The sequence below is a fragment of the Trematosphaeria pertusa genome, assembly GCF_010094035.1.
Source record: "Trematosphaeria pertusa strain CBS 122368 unplaced genomic scaffold BU26scaffold_19, whole genome shotgun sequence".
NCBI lineage: Eukaryota > Fungi > Ascomycota > Dothideomycetes > Pleosporales > Trematosphaeriaceae > Trematosphaeria > Trematosphaeria pertusa.
In genome coordinates, this window is record NW_022987230.1 from 825,679 (window position 1) to 850,421 (window position 24,743).

A 24,743-nucleotide genomic window follows, 5' to 3' on the forward strand; every position below is an offset into this window, starting at 1 on the left:
TTCTGGAGCTCCTTATCGATACGGATAGCGCGTTGACCTCCCTCCAAACGACATATTCCCACCTCGCTCGTAGCGCTTGCGATGGAGCGCCATTACTACAAGTGTGGGGCCCCTTCCTCTGGACCTAGCTGCTGACGGGACAAGCAGCCATGGGCCGTCAAGCATATCTGACTAAAATCGCGCTGGTATGTCAACCTTAAACGCGCCGCCTGGGCCGACCTCAAAGCTCATTCTAACGAAAGGCAGGGGCGATCGGCCTTCGAACCAAGCCAAACAGCTACCCAGACCACCGAATACGTTCAACTCGGGTCATCTCAGCGGGACCTCCCAGCCGAAGCGCGAGAGCAAAATCCGAACAGATACATCCAGTTGTACGATGAGCGAGGCAACCCGATCAACCCTCGCGCCAACGAGCATGGCCGTAGGTTGAGAGAGGCACAGAATGATGTCCTGGCATCTATTGGAGTAGTGGAGAGACGCCGCTCGCCGTCGCAGGACCTTCCGGGCTCATACGAAGAGCGCCTGCTGGAGCTGGAAGACGAGGATACCGCAGGCAATGCTATAGCCCTCGCATCTACGCTGACGGAAAACTTGTGTACTTGGTGGGTTGGGTCTTTGAGGGAGAGGATTCTGGTGAGCCTTGAACGATGAGCTGCCTGCAATACCTAACAGGCTACAGACGTTCCGCTTTCGGGACGCTCTTCCCTTTACCCAAATCGTTGCCTCCGAACGTAGCCTTTCTGGCAAGGCTCTGATCTATGGTGGCTTCACCTCCCGCCTACTGTCGACCCTTAGCATCCAAGCTACCGTTTACGTTGCTTACGTATTACGTCCTCTTGAACGCATCCTGCTCGCAACGCGTGCAAGCTCTAGGACACGGCGCTTTTTCCGACGGTGGCAGGATTTACCTACACTATGTCTGCGCTTGTTCCTGGAGTGTTTGTTCTATCCTTTCGCTTACCACTCCTACCTACAGCGGCTCGGTCTGGTCTCTGCAAAGCCGCTCTTGCCCCCGTTGAGGGCATTCATTCCCTTTTCTAAATGGTCACCTCTACTACCATTTTCTCTCCATTACGGTGCGTCCTGTTCGGCCCTTGATCTCTTCAAGGCGGCAATGACATCGCCATTCGTCTTTGTTTGTATGGAGCATTTCTACGAGCGATGGGTTTACGCCGCCGTTTATGAGGTGATCGAGCGTAGCGTGGTCCATCCAGATAATCCGGACATGCTTGGTCGCGAGGACGGGTCGAAGAGTCGGACAACATCTATCCTTGGCTTGCGACGGCGATCCCCGTCCTTGATTCGAGGCGCAGTCAACAAACTGCTGGTGACAATCGGCTGGGGAGAACCATTCTCCCGTTTGGGAGAAACAGAACGAGAGCAGGCTACATCAGCGCCTAGGAGACCGGAGATCCGCGGCGAGCATGCCATCGAGGTCGGTGGAAATCAAGTAACCAACCTCAACAGATTGGAGCTTCCACTAGCCCGTCAAAACACTCCGCCGGCGACCGAGGCCCTCGAACCTGAGAGCCTCCTTGTACCTATAAACACATCTACCCAATCAACGCCGGGACCGCCTACTCCTCAGTCACCTACGGCTTCCCAAACAAGTGAGCACGACAATGATCCAAGGATTCGGATCACTTCTCGAGAGGGGATCGTAGAGATGGAGGTCCGCCTACCACCACATGTACTCTCCTCTCACACTGAGATTGCTGGAAGTGGTCCCTCAACGCCTGATCAACGTGACGCTACATTGCCGAATCCTGTTCGTACGCCGGACACACGAATGTATCACCGAGTCACCACGCTATCTTCGGAGCCAGCCCAAATGATAGGGGCCATATGCAAAGCTCAGATTGTCACTTGGATGACGCTGCCGCTCAAGCTTGTCACCCTTCGCCTCGTCGCCTCCCACTACCTCGCCCGCCGACAAGGTTACATCGGCCCGCGCCGCGTGCTCGATCCCCTACCCGCGATGAGCGACTCGAATTGGCCATCCATCGGTGTGCAGATGTCACGCATAGCGCTTTGCGGAGCGTTCGAGCTTGCCATCGACCTCACCCTCTGGGGCTGCCAGTATGTGGTAGTCACCTGGATGGGCACCAAATCATTTGGTTGGGGTGCTCTGTGAGGTAAATTTAGCTATTCTCTAGGCATAAGAGCCATGCACAGCAGATCTGTCATCCATCGACGGTTTCTCATGCGGCACTCGCGTCCAACTTCGCGGGTCGCTCCTGCCTGGACCGGCTAAACGATGATCTGGGGCTACCCAGCATCACGGTTGGAGGTGACGCACCGTCATGAGCACCGCGTTTCACTGTGAAAGCCTCAACTGCAGAAGCAGAAAGTTGGGAAAGCGGAGCGACTGTCGAGAGAAACGGCTCCGGCCTGTACGGCGCACCAGCTGACAATGGGTAGCAAACAGACGACCTCGCTCTCTACCGTGTAGCTGGTGTACCCAACGCGGATCCGGAAGATGATCCGTGAGTGTTTCAATGCGTTCGCTGGTATACGGAGGCCGCACCAGTCAGATGCTGGTTGGACGCATTTGATCTTCAAGACACCTTGTTCTTTTGTTAGAAAGCGGATCCGGGGCATCCAGCACTCCACCTGCTTCGAGATGGGGGCGGCTCCTGGATGATTTGCGATTGCCTGCAGGCACGTGGAGCGTGGCGCCATCGTTGACATCTGATGTGCCTGAGGCGTGTTTCTCGCGAGCCTTGGCGTGATGCGCGGCTGCCCTGGCTCGCCTGGCCATTGGTCCCCGGTCGCTCCTGCTGCTCAAATTGGTGGTTCCCGAGCTGGCGCGTCGGAGATTATAGAGGATTAACAAAACGCGACGGCTTGTGTAGCAGAGGGCTGAACGTCGCTTGCTTTTGCGTCTGGATGGCTGCTGGACTTCCAACGTCCTTCTTGGAGGCCGTCGTTGGAGGGTCCTAGGGCTGGGATGAACTCTCGTATGGCCTGCCAAGAATGCGCTCTCTGCAGGAGACGGACGCGACAATACTCACTGAGTAGCTGGCGATCTCGTGTTAATGCATAAGTTTCCACGATATTGGGCCGTAGACTGGGGCGTTCTGCAGATACATGAGAATCTAGTCAACTTCGGGCAGCGGAGACGAACCTTCTTGTCTTTCTGTGCATCTTCCCTGGGCTTTTGTATAGCCGGTCGCTACCGGATGATTGGTGCTTGCTGCGGATCTGCAGCTGCGCGGGCGGGATGCAAGTACTCCAGGCGAGAGAGAGGTGAGCAGTGTCGTAATTTCCGCTTTGGGTAGGTCACGCCCGCCCGATGCCTCTTCAGTGAAGTCCACCACCCCACACGCATCATCGCCCCCTTTTCAAGCTCGCGGTGACATTTGCTTTTCGCGGCGACGGTGCTGCCGGCTCCACGGTCACTGAGCGCAGACGGCCCTTTCCTCTTTCCCCTCACTAGCGGCCGATTGTCGAATCATCGCGTTAGCGGACCCCGGCCGAGTATTCCTGCCCCCTGCACGCTCGTTGGGCTTCGCCGGGCCTCCCTGTCAAACGCTCCTTTTCTCAACCGGCGAACTCTCATTTCTTCTGGCAAACAGGCCCCGAACCCTCCGTCACCAGAGCTCTTGCTGCTGTGCAAGAAGCGTCGTCCATTCGTTGCGCCTCTTTTTCTTCCCAGCCTTCGGACGACATCGACACGTGTGCGGACGTGCGCCGACTCGCGCTCAAACCAAGGAACCCTGCATTTCACTGCGTCCACCCGCTTCCGCTCTCTGCGCTCACTCTGCAGAGCGCGCCGGGTCTTCCCCGTCCGACTTGACACGGCCACGTTGGGCAGGCACTTCAGACGTTTCTGCTACGACTCTTCGCGGCACGCTGCCCGCAATCTCTGGCTCTGTTGACCTCGCCTGGCAAAGCAAAAGGATATGAATTCGGCGGCGTAGAGCCCCAGAAATAAGGGTTTGAGATTTGAAGGCGCTCCTCCGCAGACCAAAAGATTGCGTCAGGAGTCACCAGCCGCAAGAAGGTCATCCATCATGACGAACCACTCGCTGCCGCGCCCCTCGCGGCCCTCAATCGCCCCTCCCACGGGTCCACTGCCTGCTCTGCCGGTAGCGAAATCCAGAGCCTCGAACATCAGCCCCGCCTCGCGCACCGCCTCGAGCTCGCTCCTTCCCGGGCTTGCAACAGCGAACCGCGCAGTTTCTTCCTCAGCTCTGCCCCAGCGACCAACCGCGAAGGGCCACACGAACTCTACCTCAACGATACCGACGCTTACGACGAACGACTCTCCGGCTGGCCCGCTGCCACCTGGAAAGACACTGCGGAAGACAGTTAGCATTGGATCATTCCCACAGCCTCCAAAGCATGCGGGCAAAGCGGCAAGTCATCCACCCAGCCCGTTGTCGGCGAGTTCGACCCCCAATAGTGACACCGTAGATCAGAGGCTGTCGTCGGGATCCAAGTCGGCAACAACAACACCCGCGAGAGCAGGCAGTATCAAGAAGCCAAGAGTTTCGAATGTCGGCGGCGGCAGAGGATTGTTGGGGAAGTCGCCATTGTCACCTCCCAGCCTGCTCAACGGCAGTGGGGAGTCGGTGGCAGTGGACAATGGCCATTTGAGCCTCCCCTCACCGCCGCAGAGCAGAAATTCGTCGGCTCAGGGATCCTACGCGACGAGCGCAACTACATTCGAAGATATCGGCGACGATGACGCACGAGGGCGGTCGGAGAGTAAGAAGGCGGACAGAAATTCCACGCATAAAGATGGCAAAGGCAATGTCATTGTCAGCGTGCGAATACGGCCTGATATCGGAACCAAAGACAGCAAGACAGAGCAGGAGTGGGAGATTAACAACAAGCGCTCACTGATCGCATATAAAGGTCGCGAGGGCGGAGATTACTATTATGGTACGGTTGCACAACATGGCGCATGAAGACGGAGCTGCGGCTGACATGAGATGATTTTAGACAACGTGTTCGACACCCAAGATAATAATGCCCGCGTCTATGATGCTGCAGCTAAGCGACTCGTCCGGAGGGTAATGGAGGGCTACCATGGCACCGTATTCGCCTATGGCATGACCGGAACTGGTAAGACATTTTCTATGCAAGGAACCGCGACAAATCCAGGAGTGATCCCATTGGCTATTACCGACATCTTTTCGTACATCCGGGAGACGCCCCATCGGGAGTTCCTTCTAAGGGTCAGCTACCTGGAGATCTACAACGAGAGGATCAATGACCTGCTCGCCGGACCCCTCCCCGGCATGAATGGCCAACCTGGGCCTCAGGAAGAGATCAAACTCAGGGAAGACAGCAAGCGCGGCGTGTACGCGACGCCTCTGAAAGAAGAGATCGTACAGAGTCCCACACAGCTTCTAAGAGTCATCGCTCGCGGTGACCAGGCCCGACGAGTAGCCGGAACACAGTTCAATGCACGAAGCTCTCGAAGTCATGCTGTCGTGCAAATCGTCGTCGAAAGTCGTGAGCGCGTAGCCGGCGGTAGCCTCAAGGATCCGAAGCGAACAGCAATCGCTCCTGGCGGTGTCCGTGTCTCGACGCTCAGCCTAATCGACCTGGCAGGTTCTGAAAAGGCAGCCGATAGCAAGGAAAGACGAACCGAAGGATCCCACATTAACAAGAGTCTGCTCACCCTCGGAACGGTCATCGCTCGTCTATCTAGCGATAAGGAGAAGTCAGACAAAGACAAGGCAAGCAAGGAGAAGCACTTGCCATACCGAGACAGCAAGCTCACCCGACTGCTACAACCTGCGTTGTCTGGAAACTCCCTCGTCAGCATTCTCTGTACGATCCAGATTGGCGCCAGCGGTAGCATCGCTGCGGCCAACAGCCATACGGGCGAGACATTGAATACCTTGAAGTTCGCATCGCGCGCAAAGAACAACATCGTCAGCCACGCCAAGAAGGCAGATGAGTCTCTCGGTTCTGGCGGGGATGCAGGAAGCCGGGCGCTGCTGGACCGTTATCGCGTTGAAATCCAGGAGCTTAGAAAGCAGCTGGAGGAGCAGAACAAGGCAAAGGAGAACAAAGACGCAAAAGAGGAACGAGAAAAGGAAGAAGAGGAGGAGAAGGCACGCGAGATTGAAGACAGGCATCGGCACGAGGAGCAAATGCTCGAGATGCAGCTCGCACGCACTGCGCTCAAAGAGCGCATCGAGCACTTGAATCGCCTAATCTTGAGCTCGAAATCGTTAGGCGTTAACAACGGACGATCGTTCTCAGCAATGAGCTTTCAACGGGGCTCTGTTCTCAGCAACGACATCCGGCCCACCTCTGTGCGATCGTCGGGGAGCCACGCTACTCTCGAGGTACCTGGACATCACGGCTCGCAGGCTGTGTTCCCTTCGGTTCCACTGGACGGCTCCGAAGAGGAAGATTCTCTTGGAGAAAATGGGGATGGGATGGCGAGCCAATCCGCACAGATCCAATCGCTGCAGTCGGATCTAGCGGATAAAAACCGATATATTGCGACATTGGAAAAGCGACTCCTCCAAGCTCGAAGATCCAGCCACTCACGTGTGTCGATTACACTCTCGCAAAAGATGGCAGGAGGAAGTGACGACGGCGGCCTCATCGCGACCATTGCCGAGAAAGATGCGGAGATCTCCACTCTGCGAGCGCAGCTGGAAGACAAAGAGCGGATGATTGCAGCTCTAACATCAGCGCGCAAAAAGAGCGAGGCGGCACAGGAGCTTGGTAGCGATGGGTCACCGGGGAGCAGGAGAACATCGCACCAGCGCAGCGAGGGCAGCAGCGGTAGCATGATCCAAAAGGGATCGCCCTCACCGATGATCAGCCCCAAGTCGTTTTCGCCCAACTCACGGCCAGAGAGGAACATCGAGGACGTGACGCGCATGCTGGACGAAATGATTTCGAGACAGGTGGACTCGGTGCGAGCCGACGGAGCACGACGGAGCAGTCTCACCGACAATGCCAATGGAACGCGACGAAGCAACAGCCTCCGACCGGTCGGCGAGGGTCTTGTGAACGAAGCAGCCTGAGTACTACACGAATTGCTGGAATGTAAGGGCTGGCACGGTATGAGGAGCATGACACGGCATTCATAATCTCGCTACCGCACGAGGGGGCACACGGAGAGACGAAGCGAGGACTTAATGGGTACAAACTAATGACCAACAACGTCCGAAGGACGGAACAGTTGGAGCATCTCTTTTCACGCAGGGCGTTGGTCGGTATGGGGTTCTCGGGCGCCAGGCCGGCTTTATCTTCTCAACACTTTACTCTAGGGACGGGTCGGGCTCGCCTGGGATGGGCATTCTCTTCTGTTTGTACCGTGCCGAGGGATATTTCCGTGATACCCCGTTTCTCCTTGGATCACTGGCTGTCTTTATAGTATGTAGCTTCTATATTAGTATTAGTATTCGACGCTGCATACGTATAGCACTCTACATGAGGACGCTCGCAGGGCTCCGCCTATAGCAGTGCTTCGGCATGCCGTCAGCTGATCGTCAGCGGAGTCCGGCCCCGCTAATTCGAGCCTTGGGCGGCGCCTTCCCGCATTCGCGTCTAGTGCATCGCGCGCTGGCCACTCTCCAGACGTTACACGCTGTTTCAGGTTCCGACGCAGAGCCCGCCAGCACGCAAAAGATGCGACGTCGATGAATTGGCCGCCTGCAGATCCAGGGCCTGCTCAAAATGAATGTCCGCCCGCGCTTCCCCTTCGAGCCGTCCCCAAGCCCCGCCCGTGTCAGTGCTGGAGGAGCGTGCTGGGCCGTCCCCTTCCCTCAGGCTTGATGCTTCCTCCTCAAATTACACCTCCGTGAGGCTCTCTTCCTCGGCCGCCCATTCGATTCGCCCAGCTCCTTGACGGAGATCGTCGCCTGCGTTTGTTTGCTGCCGTGAAACTCTTCCCGCTTCTCTTCTCCTCTCGCGCAGCAGCGTGCCTCTCGCCACCGCTCATGACGGCAACGTGCGACCATTGAGCCCTCTCGACCGTCCTTTCGTATCCCTTCGTCTTTCTCTTCGTACTCTCCTTGACCGACGGCATCTCGACGCTGCCTCGCTCCGCCGTTTCTGCTGCTCAACACCTGCAGGGCCAGGTGGCTTCCCAAAGCTCATTCCTGCATCACCTCGTCATTGGGTTGCAGCTTCCCGACCTGGCCGGTATCCAGCGACCCCAAGAACCAGCAGACTTGCACTCACGACATGCTCAATCACGCAACCCAGAAGATGAAGAAGATGCATGCCCGGCGGAATCCTAATCTGTCCCCCGTGTCCTCGGCCGCTTACTCACAGCTTAGCCCCTCCGTGACGTCGGCCACATTCCTCTCTCCCACGGTTGCCTCCCGCCGCGGTCTGCTCTCGCCTTCACCGCCGCCGTCCCCGAGCCTTCCGTCTCTGATCCCGCGCCACGGAAAGAAGCCATCGATATCAAGCCACTCCAGACTGGTGAAGCGATTGCTCATTGGCTTCTGTGGCGTTGCGATCTTGGTATGGCTCGTCATCCAGCAGTTATATACCCCTCAGCAACACCCGGTCGAGTTCGAGGACGATGGAGAAGAGTGGGAAATGGTCGGGGGCAGCCTCCTTCCAGAGGAGCCGTCTGCGGTGGTGGTCCAGGATGCCAAAGGGAACTCCAAGTGGACTGTGTCAATACCATCGAGCTACGACTTTCCGCTGAAGCCGGCACAGTATCGCGACATCTGCAAGCAATCAATGGAGTTGTCGAAGCAGCTGCGCCAAGAAGCCCAAGCCAACAGCAACATTGCGAAGCGAATGCTTGCCTACTATCAAAAGGATAAATATTATATCGACGTCCAGGAGGCGGAGCAGCAGGCACTGCTTCCGCCTTCGAAGAGCACAGGGAGACCGAAGAGCTTTGTGGATGACGTTGCTATCGCCAACGGGGAGTCCACAAGTGGGCTGAAGGTGTGCGCCAGGACGCTCACATATGTTATGGAGACAGAGGACGCAGGCTTCGGTAACACGTTGATGCGTTTGTGGATGTCGTACGGATTGGCTCAGGCAGAGAATCGGACCTTCTTTGTGGATGATACCAAGTGGTAAGCTCCCCCAAACCCCCGGGCTCGTATTCGGCTAGTATATCAAAGCTAACTATAGGCAGGCCCTACGGCAAGTACTCCGACTATTTCACGCCGCCTCCGACCGCAGGCTGTCTACCGCCGCCAAGGTCCCACATGGTTCCCTGCCCTCACAATTCCCGACACATTGTCGTCTCTGGCGCAACAGTAGGGTCCACTTTTGGACACTCCTTTACCGATGAATGGGAGGACCCCACTCAGCGATATGTACAGCGCCAACACAAGATATTCGGCCTAGTGAGAGCTGGGTACGAAGCGCTCTTCAAGCTTCGCACCGATGATGCCAAATACGTCCTTGACCGCGCTGAACATCTTTACGGCCCGATCGTCGAGCACGGTGGCATCAGCATCGGCATTCACGTGCGACGAGGGGATAAGCATCCCTTCGAGTTTCAATACCAGAAGGACTACATTCCGCTGGGGCGGTACATGGATACCGCGCGAGACATCTATATCGACCGTGTGGAGAATGCAAACTCCAAGTCGAAGAAGAAGCGAAGCCTAGAAGAGAACAACCTCTTTGCCCGTCATACATCGTCTAAGCTCGTGCTTGCTTCTGATGACCCGGTCGTCTACGAATCTGGCGAGCTAGGACCCAACGCGGAGCGCGCTCAGGACCGTATCATCCTAGCCACCAAAGCCACTCTCGAAGCCGCCCAAGGCAAGAAGAACCCGTGGATCGACGAAATCACTGGCTGGGAGGGGGGCTTCTACCGTGACGTCTTCCTCAGCCTCGGTCGCCCTGTTGGCAATGCAGACGACATAAGCAAGCTCGACAACACTGATGTTCCGGAAGGGGCAATGAAGCTCCGCGAACTTGTCGGCCGCGCTTATCTCATGGATCTTGCGGTGGTCGGCAAGGCGGATACAGTAGTCTGCACAGTATCGAGCATCGGATGTCGTATCCTAGCTGTGATGCTAGGCTGGGACAGCGCAATTACCAGGGGCAACTGGATAAACATTGATGGAGATTTTGATTGGAAGGGGATTGTGTGGTGATCTGGATCTCGGGAAGAACGGCCGAAAGATTTGAGAGAAAAGAGATACCCAAACCTGCCCATTCGTTCGTTACCGATTTCGGCTGGATTCTTGCTTTTGGAAGGCGTTTCCGGGAAGCGAATGCATGGGCGGTGTTACTATTCATATTTCATTGAGGGAGTGCTCTCGAAGCAGGCTTGCAGAGGGAGACAAAGCAAAGAGTTCAGAAGGGTCCAGTACCCGATATCACAGAAGTCCAACAGGCCTCTCATATGCAGCTCTAGTAAGCTGTAACAATCAAATGCAAAGTCGTATACCTCGGAAACATCCATTTCGAAATACGTCAATGGTATTATTCGCCTCATACATCCAGGCTTCCGCATCCATACGCCCTTGTCTCTGTTCATCATAAGCCCCACCCCGCCCCCAAACAAGTCAAAAGCACTGCAACCCACAACGCCCCCATCTCCCCACTTCCTCCTATTCTCTCCGCGCCGCCACACACCCCTCCCTGCGGACACTCCGTTCCTTCATCCCCCTCATCCCCATCATCATCGGGAACAACTGGATCGCTCGGCCCCTCAGGCTGCTCGTCCTCGGGCACTTCGGCCTGCACGTTCTGCGCAAAGGCGCCAATGACGTTGCCCGGTGGGTAGTATTCGCAGACTACGAACCTGGAGGCCTATTAGCGCCTCCCACTCTAGTTTCACAGCAAGCGAAGAAATGTATGTAAGGAACGGAAAAGGAGACATACCACCCGGGCGCATTTCTCGTCTCTCCAGACTCGCCGTTGCACTCCGTACGGCCGCAGCCGACGCTCGATGTACTCTTCCAGACGAGCTGGGTGAAGTGGCCTGTTTCTTCGGAGAACTCACCGGCGGCGAAGTCGTAGTCGATGCGCTCGTGGCCCCAGGCGATAATGCTGGCCGAGGTGTTGGCGTAGCCGGAGGCGAGGTTTTCGCCGCTGGGACCGCCCTGTTTGTCCTGTTAGTCTATGGAGGAAAGACAGAGTATAGAATGGGAAATGCGTAGGGAGGATTCGGAAGATAGGGAGGCAGGCCCTATGCTCGATAGCGCCTTGCGCAAGTCGAAAACATGCCCGCCCATCCCATTCTAATTCCTCAAAACCTCGGCTCTGGTCTTCTTCTTCTGACGTTCTCTCTACCTATCTCGAGCGTGCAATACTAAGAAATATCACACTTACCGAATGCTCAAACTCACACCTCTCGCTCCACTCCTTCGCGTACTCCGCCAGACTCTCGTTCCACGCCAGACTCGTCGCGTTGTGCTGTTTGCGATATGTATTCGTGACATTCAGCACCGCCTGTTGGAAGACATCGTCGTCTGTGTATTCTGCTGATGCTTCTTGGGCGTCCGAGCCTCTAAACCAGAGCGATGCGTATAACGAGGTTGTCGAAGCCAAGCTTGGCTGCTGGAGGGAACACAGCAGCAGCAGCAGCGTAAGAAGCGTTATCGGCAGAGCGAGGAACATGTTGACGCCATAGAAGGAAGGAAGGAAAATGCGGAGCGTTTTTGCGAAGCCGTCTCTTTTCCCACAGAATCAACGAGCCTGTCAATGCTATCAACGGGAGCGTTGCCGCGTTGTACAGTACAGCCAACCAAATCTTTAGTCGCGGTGAATTCTCTTAGAGCTCACGCGAAAGGAAGGAAACGATCACTTCTTTGAGGCATTCTTCCTCCATGCACACACATCATAGACCGACAAAGCCCCCAGCACCACCGCCAAGGAATCCTGAGCCTGTTTCGCCCTTGTCGAGGTGCCGTAGTCTCAACGGCTATCCCACGTTTGAAAGGTGCGAAGCGGGCGCTAATCTGTGACGTAGTCCGTCACGTGCCCAGCCAACTTTTGCTCCAAACCAACGGATTGCCGATCATCACCAAACGAAAGACAGCGCATGACACGATGGATATCGATATCACGGAGGGCGTAAGGTGAGAGTTGATGATATTGGAAACATGATTGAATTAGATTTTTTTTCGCGAGAAAAGAATTTCTTAAGATAAAAGCAATGAAGAGGAAACGCAGCTCAACTTCGCAACACATCTCAATCGCAGCGCTAACCACACCATCGTGTCTCATCGTCTCATCAGCCGTCTTGCGCAGTGAGCCTTCACACAGCCTGCACAGTCTCCGGGCTCTCTTCGTAGCATCGTGATGCTCGTATCCTCCATACCTTCCACACAACCCAACCGCACCATGCTTCGATGACTTAAATCACAGCGCAAAAACCGATATCCAAACTCCCAAACCCAAGGATAGAAATACCGATGATATGAATATGAGGCGCTCAAATGGCAATGGTATCTGAACTTTTCCTCGCGGTCCCCGAAAAGTCCGCCGCCCCCATGCACCCGGTCAGAATTTCCAAACGATTGAACCGGACACCCCAGACCACGCGAAAGGGTAAGAATGCCGATAGAAATCATGGAGGAAAACACGTCCAAGACACCTGCGGTGAGGGGAGAGAAGACGGAGTGGCCTAGCAGAAGGAAAGAAGAAGCAAATCTGAGAAAAGAGGAGAAAACAACAAATCGCTTGAAAGGTAGATGAAAAGTAACAAGGAAAATCATCGAAACTAATCCCCCGAGGCATGAAAGACCCGCGAGAGTCGCGGGGGGAAAACCATGCCTCCTGAAGGCCAGTCCAACCACGCAGTAATAGGTAAGAATAGCTCGCTATGACACAGCACGCTGACAATGAACGCAGATGCTCCCGGGAATGGAACGCAACATGAACGATGCGAAAGACAGGACGAAGGAGCCGCCGAACCAAGACGGAGCGTGGGTATCGATAATGCCGCAAAGCAAACGAAACGATTGGAATGCATCCCTTCTCTTGAGTTCACCAGCCCACTCGCCTGTATCTTCGAATGATGCGCACGTTCTCCGCTTGGTTCCAGTGGTCCCACTCGGCGTCGGGCACTACGTCTTCTCGTCAGCGGGATCTTACATAACGAGACATCCTTCAGCATTGGCGTTTGCTGCAGCGATTGGACTAGTCGGGCCCTCAGGTTTTTTTAGCCCTTTTAAAGACTGCGAACGCTTAGTTCCGGCTGCCCACCGCATGAAAGGTGAAGGAGCAACTTTCCGTCCCGGTCGGGAAATATGGGACGGAGCAGCACCAGGCGTCACATTGATGATACCGGGCGGTGGTGGAGGTGGTGCGGCATCTGCTGGTACCATACCAGGTGGTGGTGGCGGCGGTGGTAGTGGGCCTCCAGGAAACATTGGAGGAGGGATCACGATGTTGTGATGGGACTCACGCTTTTTGCCTTTGCCCTTGCCCTTGGGTTTGGCGAGAGGTGGCATTGGGTGGTCCAGGGGCGGAGGAGGCGGGGCGCCCTCCGGCGGCCCTGGGGGAGGTGGTGGAGGCTCGGGCATGGGCCACATGTGCATCGTGATGGACCAATCTGGCTGCACCATCGTCTCCCATACCTGCGGCAGGATGATTTCGCCATCAGGACCCACCAGGTCATAGTGTCCCTCGTGCACATGCGGACCAATAACGTCGACGTGGAGGAAGGCCTGCTTGATGAGCTCTTCCATTCCCTTCCAGGTCTTGCAGAGGTGCCAAGGGAAGCTGAACTTGCGGCCGACGGCGTCTTTGAATTTGATCGGGGGCTTCGGTGCATCCGAGGGCTTCAACTTGGCGGCTTCTTCTTCCGCGGCCTTCTTCGCCTTCTCGAGCTCTTCGGCAGCCGCCTTGGCTTCGGCGAGGGCCTTCTCGTGGGCGGCTTTGGTTTCGTCCGCCTCTTTCGCTGCCTTGGCCTCTGCCTCCTCTCGGGCCTTCTTTGCCGCTTCAAGCAGCGCATTTGCCTTCTCCGCAGCAGCTTTCTTCTCTGCGGCTTCCTTCGCGGCCTTAGCATCGGCATCGGCCTTCTCCGCTTGACGGGCCGCCTCCAATGCTGCTTCTCGCTTCAGTTGCTCATCCTTTTGGGCGAGGATGAGCTTCTCCAGCTTCGCTAGCTTGTCTTCATCTCCCTTCTTCTTAGCTTCAGCGGCTTTGATAGCGGCTTCCTCGGCGGCCTTCTTCTTAGCCCTTTCCTTTTCGACGCGAGCTTGCTGTTGCTCAATGAGGAGCTGCTCCAGTCGGGAAAACTTCTGATCCTCTGCCTTCTTCTCTTCCATCTCTTGCTTCCCAAGCAGGAGCTTCTCGAGCTTGCCAAGCATACTGTCCTGCACAGCCGTGTCAGGCGGTGGAGGCGGTGGAGGCGCCATCATTACTGGCGGTGGTGCCTGAGAAGGTGGTGGTGGCGGCGGTGGAGGTGGAGGAGCACCCATCACATTTTCTGGTGGTGGTGGAGCCGGAGTGGACTTCTTCGATGGAGGGTGTTGAGGTGGAGGCGTGGTGTGGGGAGCGCCATACGGAGGGTACATGGGCGGCATCCCAGGCATTCCATAGGGCATGCCGGGATATGGTGGGTAGTAGCCATTGGCGTAACCGTACGGCATCATCTCGCCAGATGGGACCGGGGGCATTGAGTTGCGATGGCCCCGGCGACCATGTCCGCCGGGTCCCTCAAAGTAGCCGTTCGGGCCAGCACCAGCAGGGGGAGAAGCGAAAGGGTTCGGGCCCCCGGGAGCGAAAGGATTCTGGTTATAGCCATATTGGTCGGGGCTCCCGAAAGGTACCAATTGGTTGGCGGGACCGCCTGGAAAGGGGTTGTACCGCGGATCCGACATCATGCTGGGCGCATATCCGCTAGGAGGAGCTTGTTGGGGAACGTGTGCCCACTGGGCGGCAGGGTGGTGGGGAGACTGTCCAGGCCGAGGCGCATACGGGTAGTCGTCGTGGCCGTCTAGGCTGTCCGAATGGACGGATTGGGGCCTTGGCCGTCGCGGCCGGTGTTGGCGATCCAGTGTGTGTCTGCTTTGAGAGCGCGGACGAGAAGGGGGATCGTGGACAGGTACGTGGCGTGATGACTTGCGGCGCGATGCCTGCGGTCGAGGGGCAGGCGCGGGCGGCGGGACGCCGCGATGCTTCACGCGGGGGCGCGAAGCAGAGTCGGAGGGCTCGATCTCGTCAATGTAGTCCCACTCCTCGTCGTCCTCCTCGTCGGATTCGGTGTACTCGTCCTCGTGGCTGCCGGACGAGACCTGCACGCCGGAGGAGTCTTCTTCGTCGGTGAAGGAGTAGTGTTCGGAGCCGGTCGAGTGGCTGATGGTGATGTCTCTCCTAAAGTTGATCTCGACGTTAGTGTCGCCTCGTTTACCCATGGGAGAAATCGAAATGGTGGAGGGGGCGCTTGTACGAGAAACACGCGAGGAAGAGGAAGCAGCTCGACGACGGACAGGGCGGCGCGAGAGCGACCGCCGGGAGGACGAAACAGCGCGACGATGAGGAAGGGCTATCACTAACGGCATGAGGCTGGATTTCGGGGGCGTCACCGCACTCGAGCCCGTTCTTCCAGAGAAGGCGCCGAGTCCGGTAACCTCGCAATCAAGGTGGTGAGAAGACGGACCTGTGTCCTTGCGGCCTGGAAACCGTGCGCGCGCGGGCGACGCTGACAGCGGGGTTGCGCTCACCGGTGCGCGGCGGGGGGTGGTGGTGGTGGTGGTGGTGGCGGTGTTTGGTAAACAGAGAGCTATAGCTGCCTGGTCCGACGCAGCAGCTGCAGAGGCGGCGGGGCTGCAGGCGGCGGACGAGGGCTATTTGAGGAGGAGACGGGCGCGGGATAAGGGGGAGGGGTGGGTGAGGTTGATGAAGCAGCGCAGGCCCGCCGTAAGGCTGAGGGCGTGATTCGACGCTGGGGTAAATTTCGTCTCACAGAGTCGGCTGAAGCGCGGACTGGGCAGATGCTGGTCCTGGCTCCCTTGCCGCGCTCGGTCTGCGCGTCAGAAGACGACGAAGCGGGCGCGGAGGGATTGTTTGAGACGGGGGGCTAGGCTCGGACGGGCGTGGCTGCTGAGGGCGGGAGGGCGAGATGCGCTGCGATGCGAGCAATCGATAAGAGAGGGGGAACCAACGCTGGGCGCGGCGGGACGAAGCGGCCAAAACAGGGCGATGGGCGGGTCCTTTGGGCGTCTGCAACCTGGTCGCTGAGGCAGGATGACGCCGGGCAATCGAGGGCCGCAGATCGGGTGTGGTATGGCAGCCTGTCAAGTGGACGCCGAACCTGGGAACCCTTGAAACGACTAGCGGGGACGTTGCACGCGCAAGAGAGACGTGCAGTATCGCGGCGGCGAGCGAGAGGTCGGCAATGCTCAATGACGACGGCTGCTGCTTGTTGCCTTTGCGGCCGTTGGTGGACGGGGAGGGGGGCGTTGCCGTGGTGTTGGGGAGGGGAGAAATATGTGGGATGGAATGTGGAATGTGGAATGGGGAATGGGGAATGGGGAATGCGGAATGCGGAATGCGGACTGCGCGCAGCTCAGGGACACGGTCTGCGCCGAACTCTTCGAATCAGATAGCGATGCGTAGTGTTCGATGCCGAGTGGAACATAGTCTGGCTGGGGCGGGGGGACTGGCGGGATGCACAGAAGCGGAGCACCGAGAGCAGCAGACGAGCGGAGGCAGTAGACGCAGGCAAGGCAGCAAGGCAAGGCGGCAAGGCAGCGAGGCAGCGAGGCAGCGAGGCAGCGAAAGGTATGCAAGAGCGTGCTGTGTCGTGAGCTGGAATGGCGAGAGCTATCCCTCTTTGCTCTTATTTATTGCTGCACACCGGAATCGAAAGCAGAAGGAGTCATCTTCTGCGTGCCGCAACAGCTTGTCGGCGTCCGTTCTGCGCTGCTCGCAGTCTACGTGGTGCCTCCCAATTGCTCGCCCCGGCCCACTCTGCTCTCGTTTTGCCGCCCGGCCAGTACAATTCAGCCCAAACTGCTGCGTGCGTGCCGCTCCCACAGCAGCCGGAGCCTCGACAGGATCCGCCATGCAGCCCAACCTGGGAACCCAATCTCATGTTGGCGATTTCCCTTGGGCCACGTGTGGCCGGATATTCATAGGACATCCCGGCCTCGGCCACCCAGAACCTTCTCTCCATATTTTCCGCTGCTGGAGCCGCCCGTCACCTTGCATTGGTACAATCTTGCTCACCGGTGCAAAGCTCTGCAAGAGCGCACTGTGTGTCGGGGGTATATTTCCGTCTATCCAAAAGCACAACCGGATCCTCACGCAGCATCCATATCTGAAACATCGCTGAGAGCGCCCTGCTCAACTTACGTTGCCACCGAGACCCACCACCTCAACAATCACGTTGGCCACTGTGCTGGCACACCAGAGCGCCACCAGACCCCAGCCAATGGTCCTGTCCATCTTCCATCTCCTCCAAGGCACAGCCAACAGCAGCCCGACCAGGGTGACGAGTAAAGTAGCCCCAGATACCACCAGCGTGGTGCTGACGTCAACGTGGTATGGCTTGAACCTGATCGGTCGGTCCGGGTGCTTTTCATGGCGCCGCTGGCCGCCTTTGATGGTGATGTAGCAACCACTGAGGCCAATCCCGAGCAGGATGTTGAGCATCGGGCCGCCGAAGCATGCTGAGAGAGCCATAACCGGGAAGCCGAGGCGCGCGACGGTGATATCAGCCACGAAATCGCCCAGTGAGTTGCCGACCGCAAATATCGTGAGGCCAAGAATAGCATCGCTCATGTTCAGGATGACTCCCAGTGTTTTGAGCACTCCTACCACTTCATTCGCAATGGTGCTTATCCAGGCGATGCTGACAGCGAAGCCCAGGAAACATAATAAGGTGCGCCAGCGCGGCGGTCGGTCCGGCGTTGTCGTCGTGAGAAGCAGTCCAAGCATGCACAGAGAAGAGAGTAATGCATACAAGGTAGGTCTTAGGAGAGCGTAAGGACGTTCAGGCTCGGTGTTTGCCCAAATGATAAGCACAAGAAAGAAAGGGGCAGTGAAACTCTGAATAATTACAAGCCAGCGATTCCACGGCTTCGGTTCCGAGGTTGATGGCCTGGTAGGTAATTGTTCTGGGGACTGTATGATGTTGTCTTGATCTGTAATCGAAATCGAAACGTGATGTAGCTGATTTCCAGGCACCTTAGCAGTGCTTCGGGGGGCACCGTCTCTTCCGTTGTTGTTGTTGTTGTTGTTGTTGTTGTTGTTGTTGCCCACGCTGATCTTGGAGTTGGATGCGTCCGAGCTTGATGGACTCTCTGGCTCGAGCACTGAGACCATACTACGCTGATGCGCGTTGAGGCTGCCGTTAACTGGCGATAATGCAGCCGGAAGATTGAGGCTTGGAGACATAGGATCTTCGTCGCTGCTGTCTTCGCTCTGCGATTCTACAACGGGCAGCGTAACCGTGAGAAGGAAGACACTTGGCGCAGCAACAACACCCAGCATCTTCTCCCAAATGTTCTTATCATTCCAACCAGTCAAAGTAGGAAACAGGGTAGACAGTAGGATGTCCGGTGGAGGAAGAAGCTTCGAAGGCCACCAACGAGGAACCTTAGGGCGATCGCTACTTCCAAGAAAATGTTCCCCGTGGTACAAAGATTCAGGTGAAGCACTCGGCGAGGGTAAGCGTATACTTGGTGCCCTTGAGGAACTGTGGGCGGAAGTGGGGTAGTCCGTATAGGGAGGAAAGGGAACAGGGGGCGAAGATGGGCCAGGAACTATCAATTTCGGTGGGCGAGATGTTGAATGCGCTGCGGGCTCTAATGCAGGGGAGGAGAGAGGACTTGGCGAAGTGGTTCCTTGACGGACCGAGGTTCCATGGCCATCGAGGCCAGGTGGAGCGAGTCTGTGAGAAGTGTGTCGAATTGAGGTTGGTGCCGGGCTCGTCGATCTTGAGGGTCGCTCAGACGGCGGGGGAGAAAGAGAGATGGTGGGCGAGAGTGGCGGGCGCTCACCGGTGGGTCGAGCCTTTCCACTATCTTCTGGCGATGCTGGGCCGAAGTCGATAGTAGGAATAGCCCCATAACGTAGCGTGTCGGGCTCAAGGCGCGCATTTTCTATATCATTTGTAGAGACCGCTCTCGCACGATTTGCCAGGTGTTTTTGGATCTCAGAGGTGGGTCTAGACACGAGCGGAGTTTGATCGGAAACTCCTGGTTGAACTTCGTATGGTGGTCGAGGTGCAGGGTCCGAGGTTGTAGAAATGAGATCCTGCTGTTGCGCAGTTGTGAATGCTGGGTCATCCGAATATCTGCGCAAGCTGATAGGCATTGCCTGAATATTTCTAGACCTCTGCAACGACGAGAGGACAGCGCGGAACTCAAGGGCACCCACGAGGCTAGGTCGAATAGGCGTGTGTGTTGGTCGCCGGGCTCCAAGAGGGGGCCTACTAACGCGCATGTTGTTGTTCAATTCTCCAAGCCATCTTTCGCGCATCTCTTCATTGTCATCCTCCTCAATCAAACCTCCGGAACCGGCGCGTTCAAGCGCGGCGAAGTCGTCGGCCGACACTCCCCGCAGTGGAGTCCGACGGCCTTCAGTAGCTGGCCCGTCGTCTTCATCATGATACTCCTGGGGTATTTCCTCCTCTTCCCCACCTGGGAGGACGTAGTGACTCCTCATAGCGGCAGTTCGGAGTCTTCGAGCCTTCCTTCGCCCCAGCCACCAGTGCCAGACCATGACGAAGCATACGTAAAAAATGTAGAATCCGACCATGGTAGCCGACTCCCATAAGGAAAGCTTCCCGTCCCAGAGGAAGACCATGCTAAAGCTCGCGGCGACAATAAAGAATCCCACATCTCTGACAAAGCTTCGGCGCGCCACCTTGAATGGCCGCACTAGAGCCATGGATCCTGCCACAACCGCTGTGATGAAACCTGCCGCGCCAATTAACTCCCCGATCGCGAGACTTGCCGAGTTGGTCCTGAAAGCGGCGAATGTGGAAAAGACGTCCGGACTCCCGTTTCCAAATGCTAAGAAGGTGACCCCCGCCATGCTCTCGCTCATGCCCAGCAAATGCGCTATAGTGCTCAAATTGACACAGAAGAAGTCACTTGCTGCGATGCCGATTGTACTGAACAAGGTGCTGAGCCATAGTACCAGAATGATGAAGGCCACGGGCTTCGCGTGCGGGAGGCGGCAGTAGTAAAGTGAGAGGTATGAGAATATCCCAGCTTCCTCGTCGGGGCAATTGGCGAGAACGAAGGCGCATTGGTCGGCGGCATGGTGAACTAATCGACACTGCGCAGCATTCCCATTAGCGAAACTCTAGAGGAAGGCCGAAGCCGTAGGGTGCGTACATCTTCGTCCTGGATCACAACATCTCTTTTCAAAAGAGCGGGCGCTACGGATACGCTACAATGCTGCCCAATTCCTTGTTTCGTCCACGCGAGCAGTGCTATGACCGAGATGGCGAGTACGGTGAGGGCGAAAGGCCTGGCGGAGTATCGTGTGCGCTGCCGTAGCTCCCGTTGCGATGTAACCCGTGAAGCCATTGTTCACGGCATCTTTGAGCAAAGAAGAGTTCGCTTATGTCGCGAAACCGGGGGTATCTATCCGGCGGCGCCTTGGGATAGAGAGTCGATATTGGTTTCTGTGGGAGAGAGGGTTCTTTGGTAGCGATCGTTCGTTCGTTCGTTGAGCGCGCTTCTTGCACGCTGCCTCAAGTCAGGTTCCCTTGAAACGACGTCGCGGACGACAGAATGACCGGAGGGTGGAAGCACAATAAGAATATAAGAATCAAGCTCAGTAAACGCAGTCTAGGCAGCCGACAGCATGCGAACGACGGGTGCCAGCGTGCGCTCATGCGACCGACCTGACTACGTCAAGCTTCCAAGAAAGCTTGCGTGAAGTGTGGCTTAGCTGTGGCGGCAGGCGGCACAGCGCACGTGCCCTGGCGATGTTGTGTGGCTTCCGCTTTGGGACGCGAACCGTCAACAAACAACGACCACGGCCAGATCGAACGGCATACTCACGCCAACCATGCCGCGCACTAGCACGAAGTACAGCATCGCGGCGACGCCGCATAAGTCGCCCATAAAGTAGGCGTACAGTATGGAAAATTGCACGCATCAAGCGCTAACACTGCGCGCAGAGTTCCCTTGAACGATGACAAACAGGAAAAGGCCAACCGCCGGCAAGCACTCCATGAGGCCCAGAGAAACTCCATTAGAGCATCAGCGACACCGAACCGACGACGGGTATCGCTCGCTGCACAGAACAGTCCGCATACGCCCTCAAATGACCAAGATGGCATGCCCGATGTCGCCGGAACCGCCGTGACGCCCATGAAGCGCGTAATGCCTCTACTGGCGAACTTCGAAGAGTGGATGAAGATGGCAACGGACAATGTATGGTAACACGGGAGGTATGAAGCTCGCGTTTAGTTGACGAGCCCGCAGAAAATCAACGCGACCAACTCGTGGAATTTCGCCTTGATCGACTACTTCCACGACATGTCATTGCTTAAGGAAGGCGATGGAGTCAACTTCCAGAAAGCCAGCTGCACTTTGGATGGCTGCGTCAAGATCTACACGAGTCGAGTGGACAGTGTCGCCACAGACACGGGCAAGTTGCTCAGCGGTCTTGCGGAGAGCGGGAACAAGAAGCGCCGCGGAGGGGAGGCGGAGGAAGATGGGGAGGACGAAGATGGAGAAGACGGTGAGGATGGGCAAAAGAAGCGAAAGAAGCGCGCCGCGCGATCGGCAGAAGCAACACTTGCGACATCGTTCGCACAGCTGCAGAACAAGAAAATGGAGCTAGAACTCTCAGTCGACCCTCTTTTCAAGAAAGCCTCCGCAGATTTCGACGAAGGCGGCGCCAAAGGACTCCTCCTCAACCACTTAGCAATCGATGCAAAAGGACGAATTGTCTTCGATAGCAGCGACGACGCCAACGATGCGACCGCTAGCGACTCAAGAGCCACTCCTGCGCCGGAGGAGGCTGCCAATTCGCAAGGAGAGAAAGACGAGCCAGAAGAGGAATCATCTGATGTTGAGGTAGATATCTCCGGACTCGCCGCGAAGTATTTCCCCGACCTTGGGCGATTAGACGAGCAAGACGTGTGCCCGTCAATGAAGACTTTCGAGCTGGGCGATGCGAGCGGATCCATGGACCTACCCTTCCTCAAGGCTCCGGAAGACTGGCGGCAGGACCAAGACAATGAGGGCGATGAAGATGCCGGCAATCGATCTGGACTGTTGCTCGATGAGGACAACGCTTTGGGCTTTGACGATGACGATGACATCAATATGGGGGGATTCGATCTACCTCCCGAGACTGGCTTTGGTGAAGGCGGCGAAGTCTGGGCCAGAGAAGCCGCACGCGACCCCCAAGCACGTGTCCATACCATTGGTATGGGAGCTGGAGACGAAGAGGTTGGCGAAGGTGGTGACGGAGCTCTTGGCGCGGACGAACGACAATATGGCCTCTCGTTAACTCATGGCCGCGGCGACGAGCAAGAAAACATCCTCAGCTATTTCGATCAGGCTTTGAAGAAAAACTGGGCCGGTCCCGAACATTGGCGCATCCGGCGGATCAAAGACATCGGGAAAGCTCCCCCCACTACGAAGCGCAAGGAAAAGGAACCCTTCAAGATCGAGTTTGCAGCGCCGATGAGCCAGTCTCTCGCAGACATGCTCTACACGCCGGCTACCTCTAACTCTACCATATCATTACCAAAAGCACAGTGGAAATCGAAGACACGAAACCTACTACCCGACGACAAGCACTTCAATTCGAGGCAACTGCTACGACTCTTCCTGAAGCCCAAGGCTCGTATGGGCTCTCGGAGAGATAGTAGACGACCCCAGCAGCAGAAGCCTGATGATAGGGCTAACGGCGAAATCGACGAAGCTTACTGGGCCAGGAGAGAGAACGAGGAGAATGCGCTGGCGGAGGAGGAAGGAGCTCAAGGCAACTACGATGCGGACTTCTTCCAGGACGATGGCTTGCCCCTTCCTGGCGGACCATTGGACGATGATGACGACGCTTTCGCCGATGCTCGCGATCACTTCTCACCCCCAGCCGAGGACGCACCTGGAGGTCCGGGACAAATGCAGCCCCTAGACGGTGCTGTTGTGGGCACCGGGGAAGGCGCCTTTGGAACCCAGCTAGTCACACAGAGTCGAAGATTCCGACCGGAATACGTGCAATATGCGCGAGTTGCTAAGAAGGTAGATGTGAAGCGGCTGAAAGATGAGCTATGGAGAGGCATAGGATTCGAAGAGGTCAGTGGTGCTTACCGTAATAAGTCACTGCTGATGCTAACACACTTTAGATCAATGCACCTCCGGCCGCGGACGCAATTGACGATGCTGCATCGAAAGCGGTCGACGGCTCTCTGAAGTTCACCCAAGTGATGAATGGCCTGCAAACAGTATATCCCAAGCAGGCGATGGCAGATATCTCGACATCCTACTGTTTCATCTGCCTACTGCATCTGGCGAATGAAAAAGGCCTCATTATCAATAACCAGGAAAACTTTGAAGACTTGACGATCCGGAGAGATTTCACTGCGGACCTCAGTGTCGGCCACGAGTAGTGTATGGCGGCATGCGTTAGTCAAGGGTGGCATGTGGGGAACATGCGTGTTGGATTTTGGCGTTTCGGTTAGGTTGCATAGGCCTCGTAACGTGTAAATGATCTTCAGAAATCAGGATTCTTGCTTACACTATCTGAACCGATATCTCCGTGTATGCGAAGGGTATGCGACTTGGCTCGTCTCGTCACCTCGTTAGTTTTAACTCCCCTTTGCTCCTCATTTCTCTCCCAGCTTGAGATAACATCATAATGGCTGCTCCATGTTGTCTCTCAGGCTTCCAATGGGACGGCGCGCCCTCCGGCACCGAAGGCACGCTCGCAAACAACAAAGCATACATTGCGGGCTCCAATTCTGGCGTTGCCATCCTCGTCATTGCGGATCTCTTTGGATGGACGTTTATTAACGAAAGGCTCCTATGCGATCATTATGCAAAGGAAGCGGATGCCACGGTGTACATGCCTGACTTGTAAGTGCTACCACTATCTCTACTCTGCTCCTAGGAGATCATGTTTGCCCAAACAGAATACCCCAATGAATCGCGTTCGAAGCTGATGCGTGTGATTAGTTTCGGAGGTGAGGTCATTCACTCGGATATCGTGCGCGACCCCTCTCGTTGGCACGAAATCGACCTCAACGCCTGGCACGGCCGCAACTCGAAAGAAATTCGCTGGCCCGAACTGTTTTCCTGCGCTCAGGCCCTGCGCTCAAAGTTTAAACGTGTCGGAGTTATCGGGTACTGCTACGGCGGATGGTCCTCGTTCCGCCTAGGCTCCTCCTCCCACAATCCTCGCCTCGTCGACTGCATCTCCGCCGCGCACCCAACGTGTAAGTCACCGTAAAGCGCACAGCACTCGCTACGAACGTTAAACTGACCTTACTGTCATCCTAGGGCTTACCAAAGAAGAAATCGACGAGATCGGCGTGCCGGTGCAGATCATCGCGCCGGAGATCGATCCGGTGTTCGACGAGGAGTTGAAGCTGTATGCGCAGGAGAAGATTATGAAGAAAGGAGTGCCGTTCGATTATCAGCATTTTCCTGGCGTGGTGCACGGGTGTGTGACGAGGGGAAATCCGGGGGATGAGAAGGAGAGGAGGGCTATGGTGAGGGCAAAAAGGGCGCAGGTGCAGTGGACGAGGGAGTGGCTGCATGGGGAGGGGGAGTGGTAGAGTATTTTAAGAGTACCCTCATCAAAGAAGTTCCTGCGATTAGAGCTAAGTAGAGCTATGATGGACCTCCCATCTAGCATTTCCGGGCACCTCCAAACTTCCATCACGTTGTCATCAC

The 24,743-nt window shown here is 56.5% G+C and overlaps 8 protein-coding genes across 8 annotated transcripts; 5 read left to right on the top strand and 3 right to left on the bottom strand.

The window, feature by feature from the left end:
* Positions 1–149: 149 nt before the first annotated feature.
* On the top strand, positions 150–2,134 carry BU26DRAFT_510608 (uncharacterized protein; the record flags this gene model as incomplete). The annotated part of the gene is made up of 3 exons (XM_033827246.1): positions 150–185; positions 247–633; positions 680–2,134. 3 exons carry the CDS (start codon positions 150–152, stop codon positions 2,132–2,134), a joined length of 1,878 nt encoding a protein of 625 aa, XP_033677820.1.
* Positions 2,135–3,649: 1,515 nt separating this feature from the next.
* BU26DRAFT_134007 (kinesin-domain-containing protein) lies at positions 3,650–7,138 on the top strand. Its single transcript, XM_033819701.1, has 2 exons — positions 3,650–4,890; positions 4,951–7,138. The coding sequence occupies exons 1-2, from the start codon at positions 4,017–4,019 to the stop codon at positions 7,002–7,004; spliced, it is 2,928 nt and encodes a 975-aa protein (XP_033677821.1). The 5' UTR covers positions 3,650–4,016; the 3' UTR covers positions 7,005–7,138.
* A 918-nt stretch (positions 7,139–8,056) lies between these two features.
* Positions 8,057–10,133, top strand: BU26DRAFT_134045 (uncharacterized protein). Its single transcript, XM_033819702.1, has 2 exons — positions 8,057–9,026; positions 9,089–10,133. Exons 1-2 carry the CDS (start codon positions 8,170–8,172, stop codon positions 10,062–10,064), a joined length of 1,833 nt encoding a protein of 610 aa, XP_033677822.1. The 5' UTR covers positions 8,057–8,169; the 3' UTR covers positions 10,065–10,133.
* A 316-nt stretch (positions 10,134–10,449) lies between these two features.
* Positions 10,450–11,819, bottom strand: BU26DRAFT_494618 (PR-1-like protein; the record flags this gene model as incomplete). The annotated part of the gene is made up of 3 exons (XM_033826191.1): positions 11,248–11,819; positions 10,794–11,018; positions 10,450–10,725 (listed from the first exon to the last, which is right to left on the bottom strand). Exons 1-3 carry the CDS (start codon positions 11,533–11,535, stop codon positions 10,450–10,452), a joined length of 789 nt encoding a protein of 262 aa, XP_033677823.1. The 5' UTR covers positions 11,536–11,819.
* Positions 11,820–12,822: 1,003 nt separating this feature from the next.
* On the bottom strand, positions 12,823–15,846 carry BU26DRAFT_134092 (uncharacterized protein). The gene has a single exon (XM_033819704.1). The coding sequence runs from the start codon at positions 15,426–15,428 to the stop codon at positions 13,011–13,013; it is 2,418 nt and encodes an 805-aa protein (XP_033677824.1). The 5' UTR covers positions 15,429–15,846; the 3' UTR covers positions 12,823–13,010.
* Positions 15,847–17,208: 1,362 nt separating this feature from the next.
* Positions 17,209–20,564, bottom strand: BU26DRAFT_134054 (uncharacterized protein). Its single transcript, XM_033819703.1, has 2 exons — positions 20,217–20,564; positions 17,209–20,157 (listed from the first exon to the last, which is right to left on the bottom strand). The coding sequence occupies exons 1-2, from the start codon at positions 20,409–20,411 to the stop codon at positions 17,215–17,217; spliced, it is 3,138 nt and encodes a 1,045-aa protein (XP_033677825.1). The 5' UTR covers positions 20,412–20,564; the 3' UTR covers positions 17,209–17,214.
* Positions 20,565–20,860: 296 nt separating this feature from the next.
* BU26DRAFT_494624 (barren) lies at positions 20,861–23,581 on the top strand. Its single transcript, XM_033826192.1, has 4 exons — positions 20,861–20,957; positions 21,011–21,266; positions 21,318–23,144; positions 23,195–23,581. The coding sequence occupies exons 1-4, from the start codon at positions 20,899–20,901 to the stop codon at positions 23,456–23,458; spliced, it is 2,406 nt and encodes an 801-aa protein (XP_033677826.1). The 5' UTR covers positions 20,861–20,898; the 3' UTR covers positions 23,459–23,581.
* Positions 23,582–23,622: 41 nt separating this feature from the next.
* BU26DRAFT_610102 (dienelactone hydrolase) lies at positions 23,623–24,713 on the top strand. Its single transcript, XM_033835973.1, has 3 exons — positions 23,623–23,924; positions 24,024–24,283; positions 24,348–24,713. Exons 1-3 carry the CDS (start codon positions 23,707–23,709, stop codon positions 24,623–24,625), a joined length of 756 nt encoding a protein of 251 aa, XP_033677827.1. The 5' UTR covers positions 23,623–23,706; the 3' UTR covers positions 24,626–24,713.
* The last annotated feature ends 30 nt before the right edge of the window (positions 24,714–24,743 follow it).

Excerpts from the sequence above, each read along its gene's own strand:
- BU26DRAFT_134092 (XM_033819704.1), bottom strand. The coding sequence starts at position 15,428 with ATGCCGTTAGTGATAGCCCTTCCTCATCGTCGCGCTGTTTCGTCCTCC.
- BU26DRAFT_494624 (XM_033826192.1), top strand. The coding sequence starts at position 20,899 with ATGCCGCGCACTAGCACGAAGTACAGCATCGCGGCGACGCCGCATAAG. Across the intron at positions 20,958-21,010 it reads CCGCATAAGTCGCCCATAAA|AGTTCCCTTGAACGATGACA; the intron begins GTAGGCGTACAG and ends CACTGCGCGCAG. Across the intron at positions 21,267-21,317 it reads TGAAGATGGCAACGGACAAT|AAAATCAACGCGACCAACTC; the intron begins GTATGGTAACAC and ends ACGAGCCCGCAG.
- BU26DRAFT_134054 (XM_033819703.1), bottom strand. The coding sequence starts at position 20,411 with ATGGCTTCACGGGTTACATCGCAACGGGAGCTACGGCAGCGCACACGA. Across the intron at positions 20,158-20,216 it reads TTGTGATCCAGGACGAAGAT|TGTCGATTAGTTCACCATGC; the intron begins GTACGCACCCTA and ends AATGCTGCGCAG.
- BU26DRAFT_134045 (XM_033819702.1), top strand. The coding sequence starts at position 8,170 with ATGCTCAATCACGCAACCCAGAAGATGAAGAAGATGCATGCCCGGCGG. Across the intron at positions 9,027-9,088 it reads TTTGTGGATGATACCAAGTG|GCCCTACGGCAAGTACTCCG; the intron begins GTAAGCTCCCCC and ends AACTATAGGCAG.
- BU26DRAFT_610102 (XM_033835973.1), top strand. The coding sequence starts at position 23,707 with ATGGCTGCTCCATGTTGTCTCTCAGGCTTCCAATGGGACGGCGCGCCC. Across the intron at positions 23,925-24,023 it reads ACGGTGTACATGCCTGACTT|TTTCGGAGGTGAGGTCATTC; the intron begins GTAAGTGCTACC and ends GCGTGTGATTAG. Across the intron at positions 24,284-24,347 it reads CTCCGCCGCGCACCCAACGT|GGCTTACCAAAGAAGAAATC; the intron begins GTAAGTCACCGT and ends CTGTCATCCTAG.
- BU26DRAFT_134007 (XM_033819701.1), top strand. The coding sequence starts at position 4,017 with ATGACGAACCACTCGCTGCCGCGCCCCTCGCGGCCCTCAATCGCCCCT. Across the intron at positions 4,891-4,950 it reads GGGCGGAGATTACTATTATG|ACAACGTGTTCGACACCCAA; the intron begins GTACGGTTGCAC and ends AGATGATTTTAG.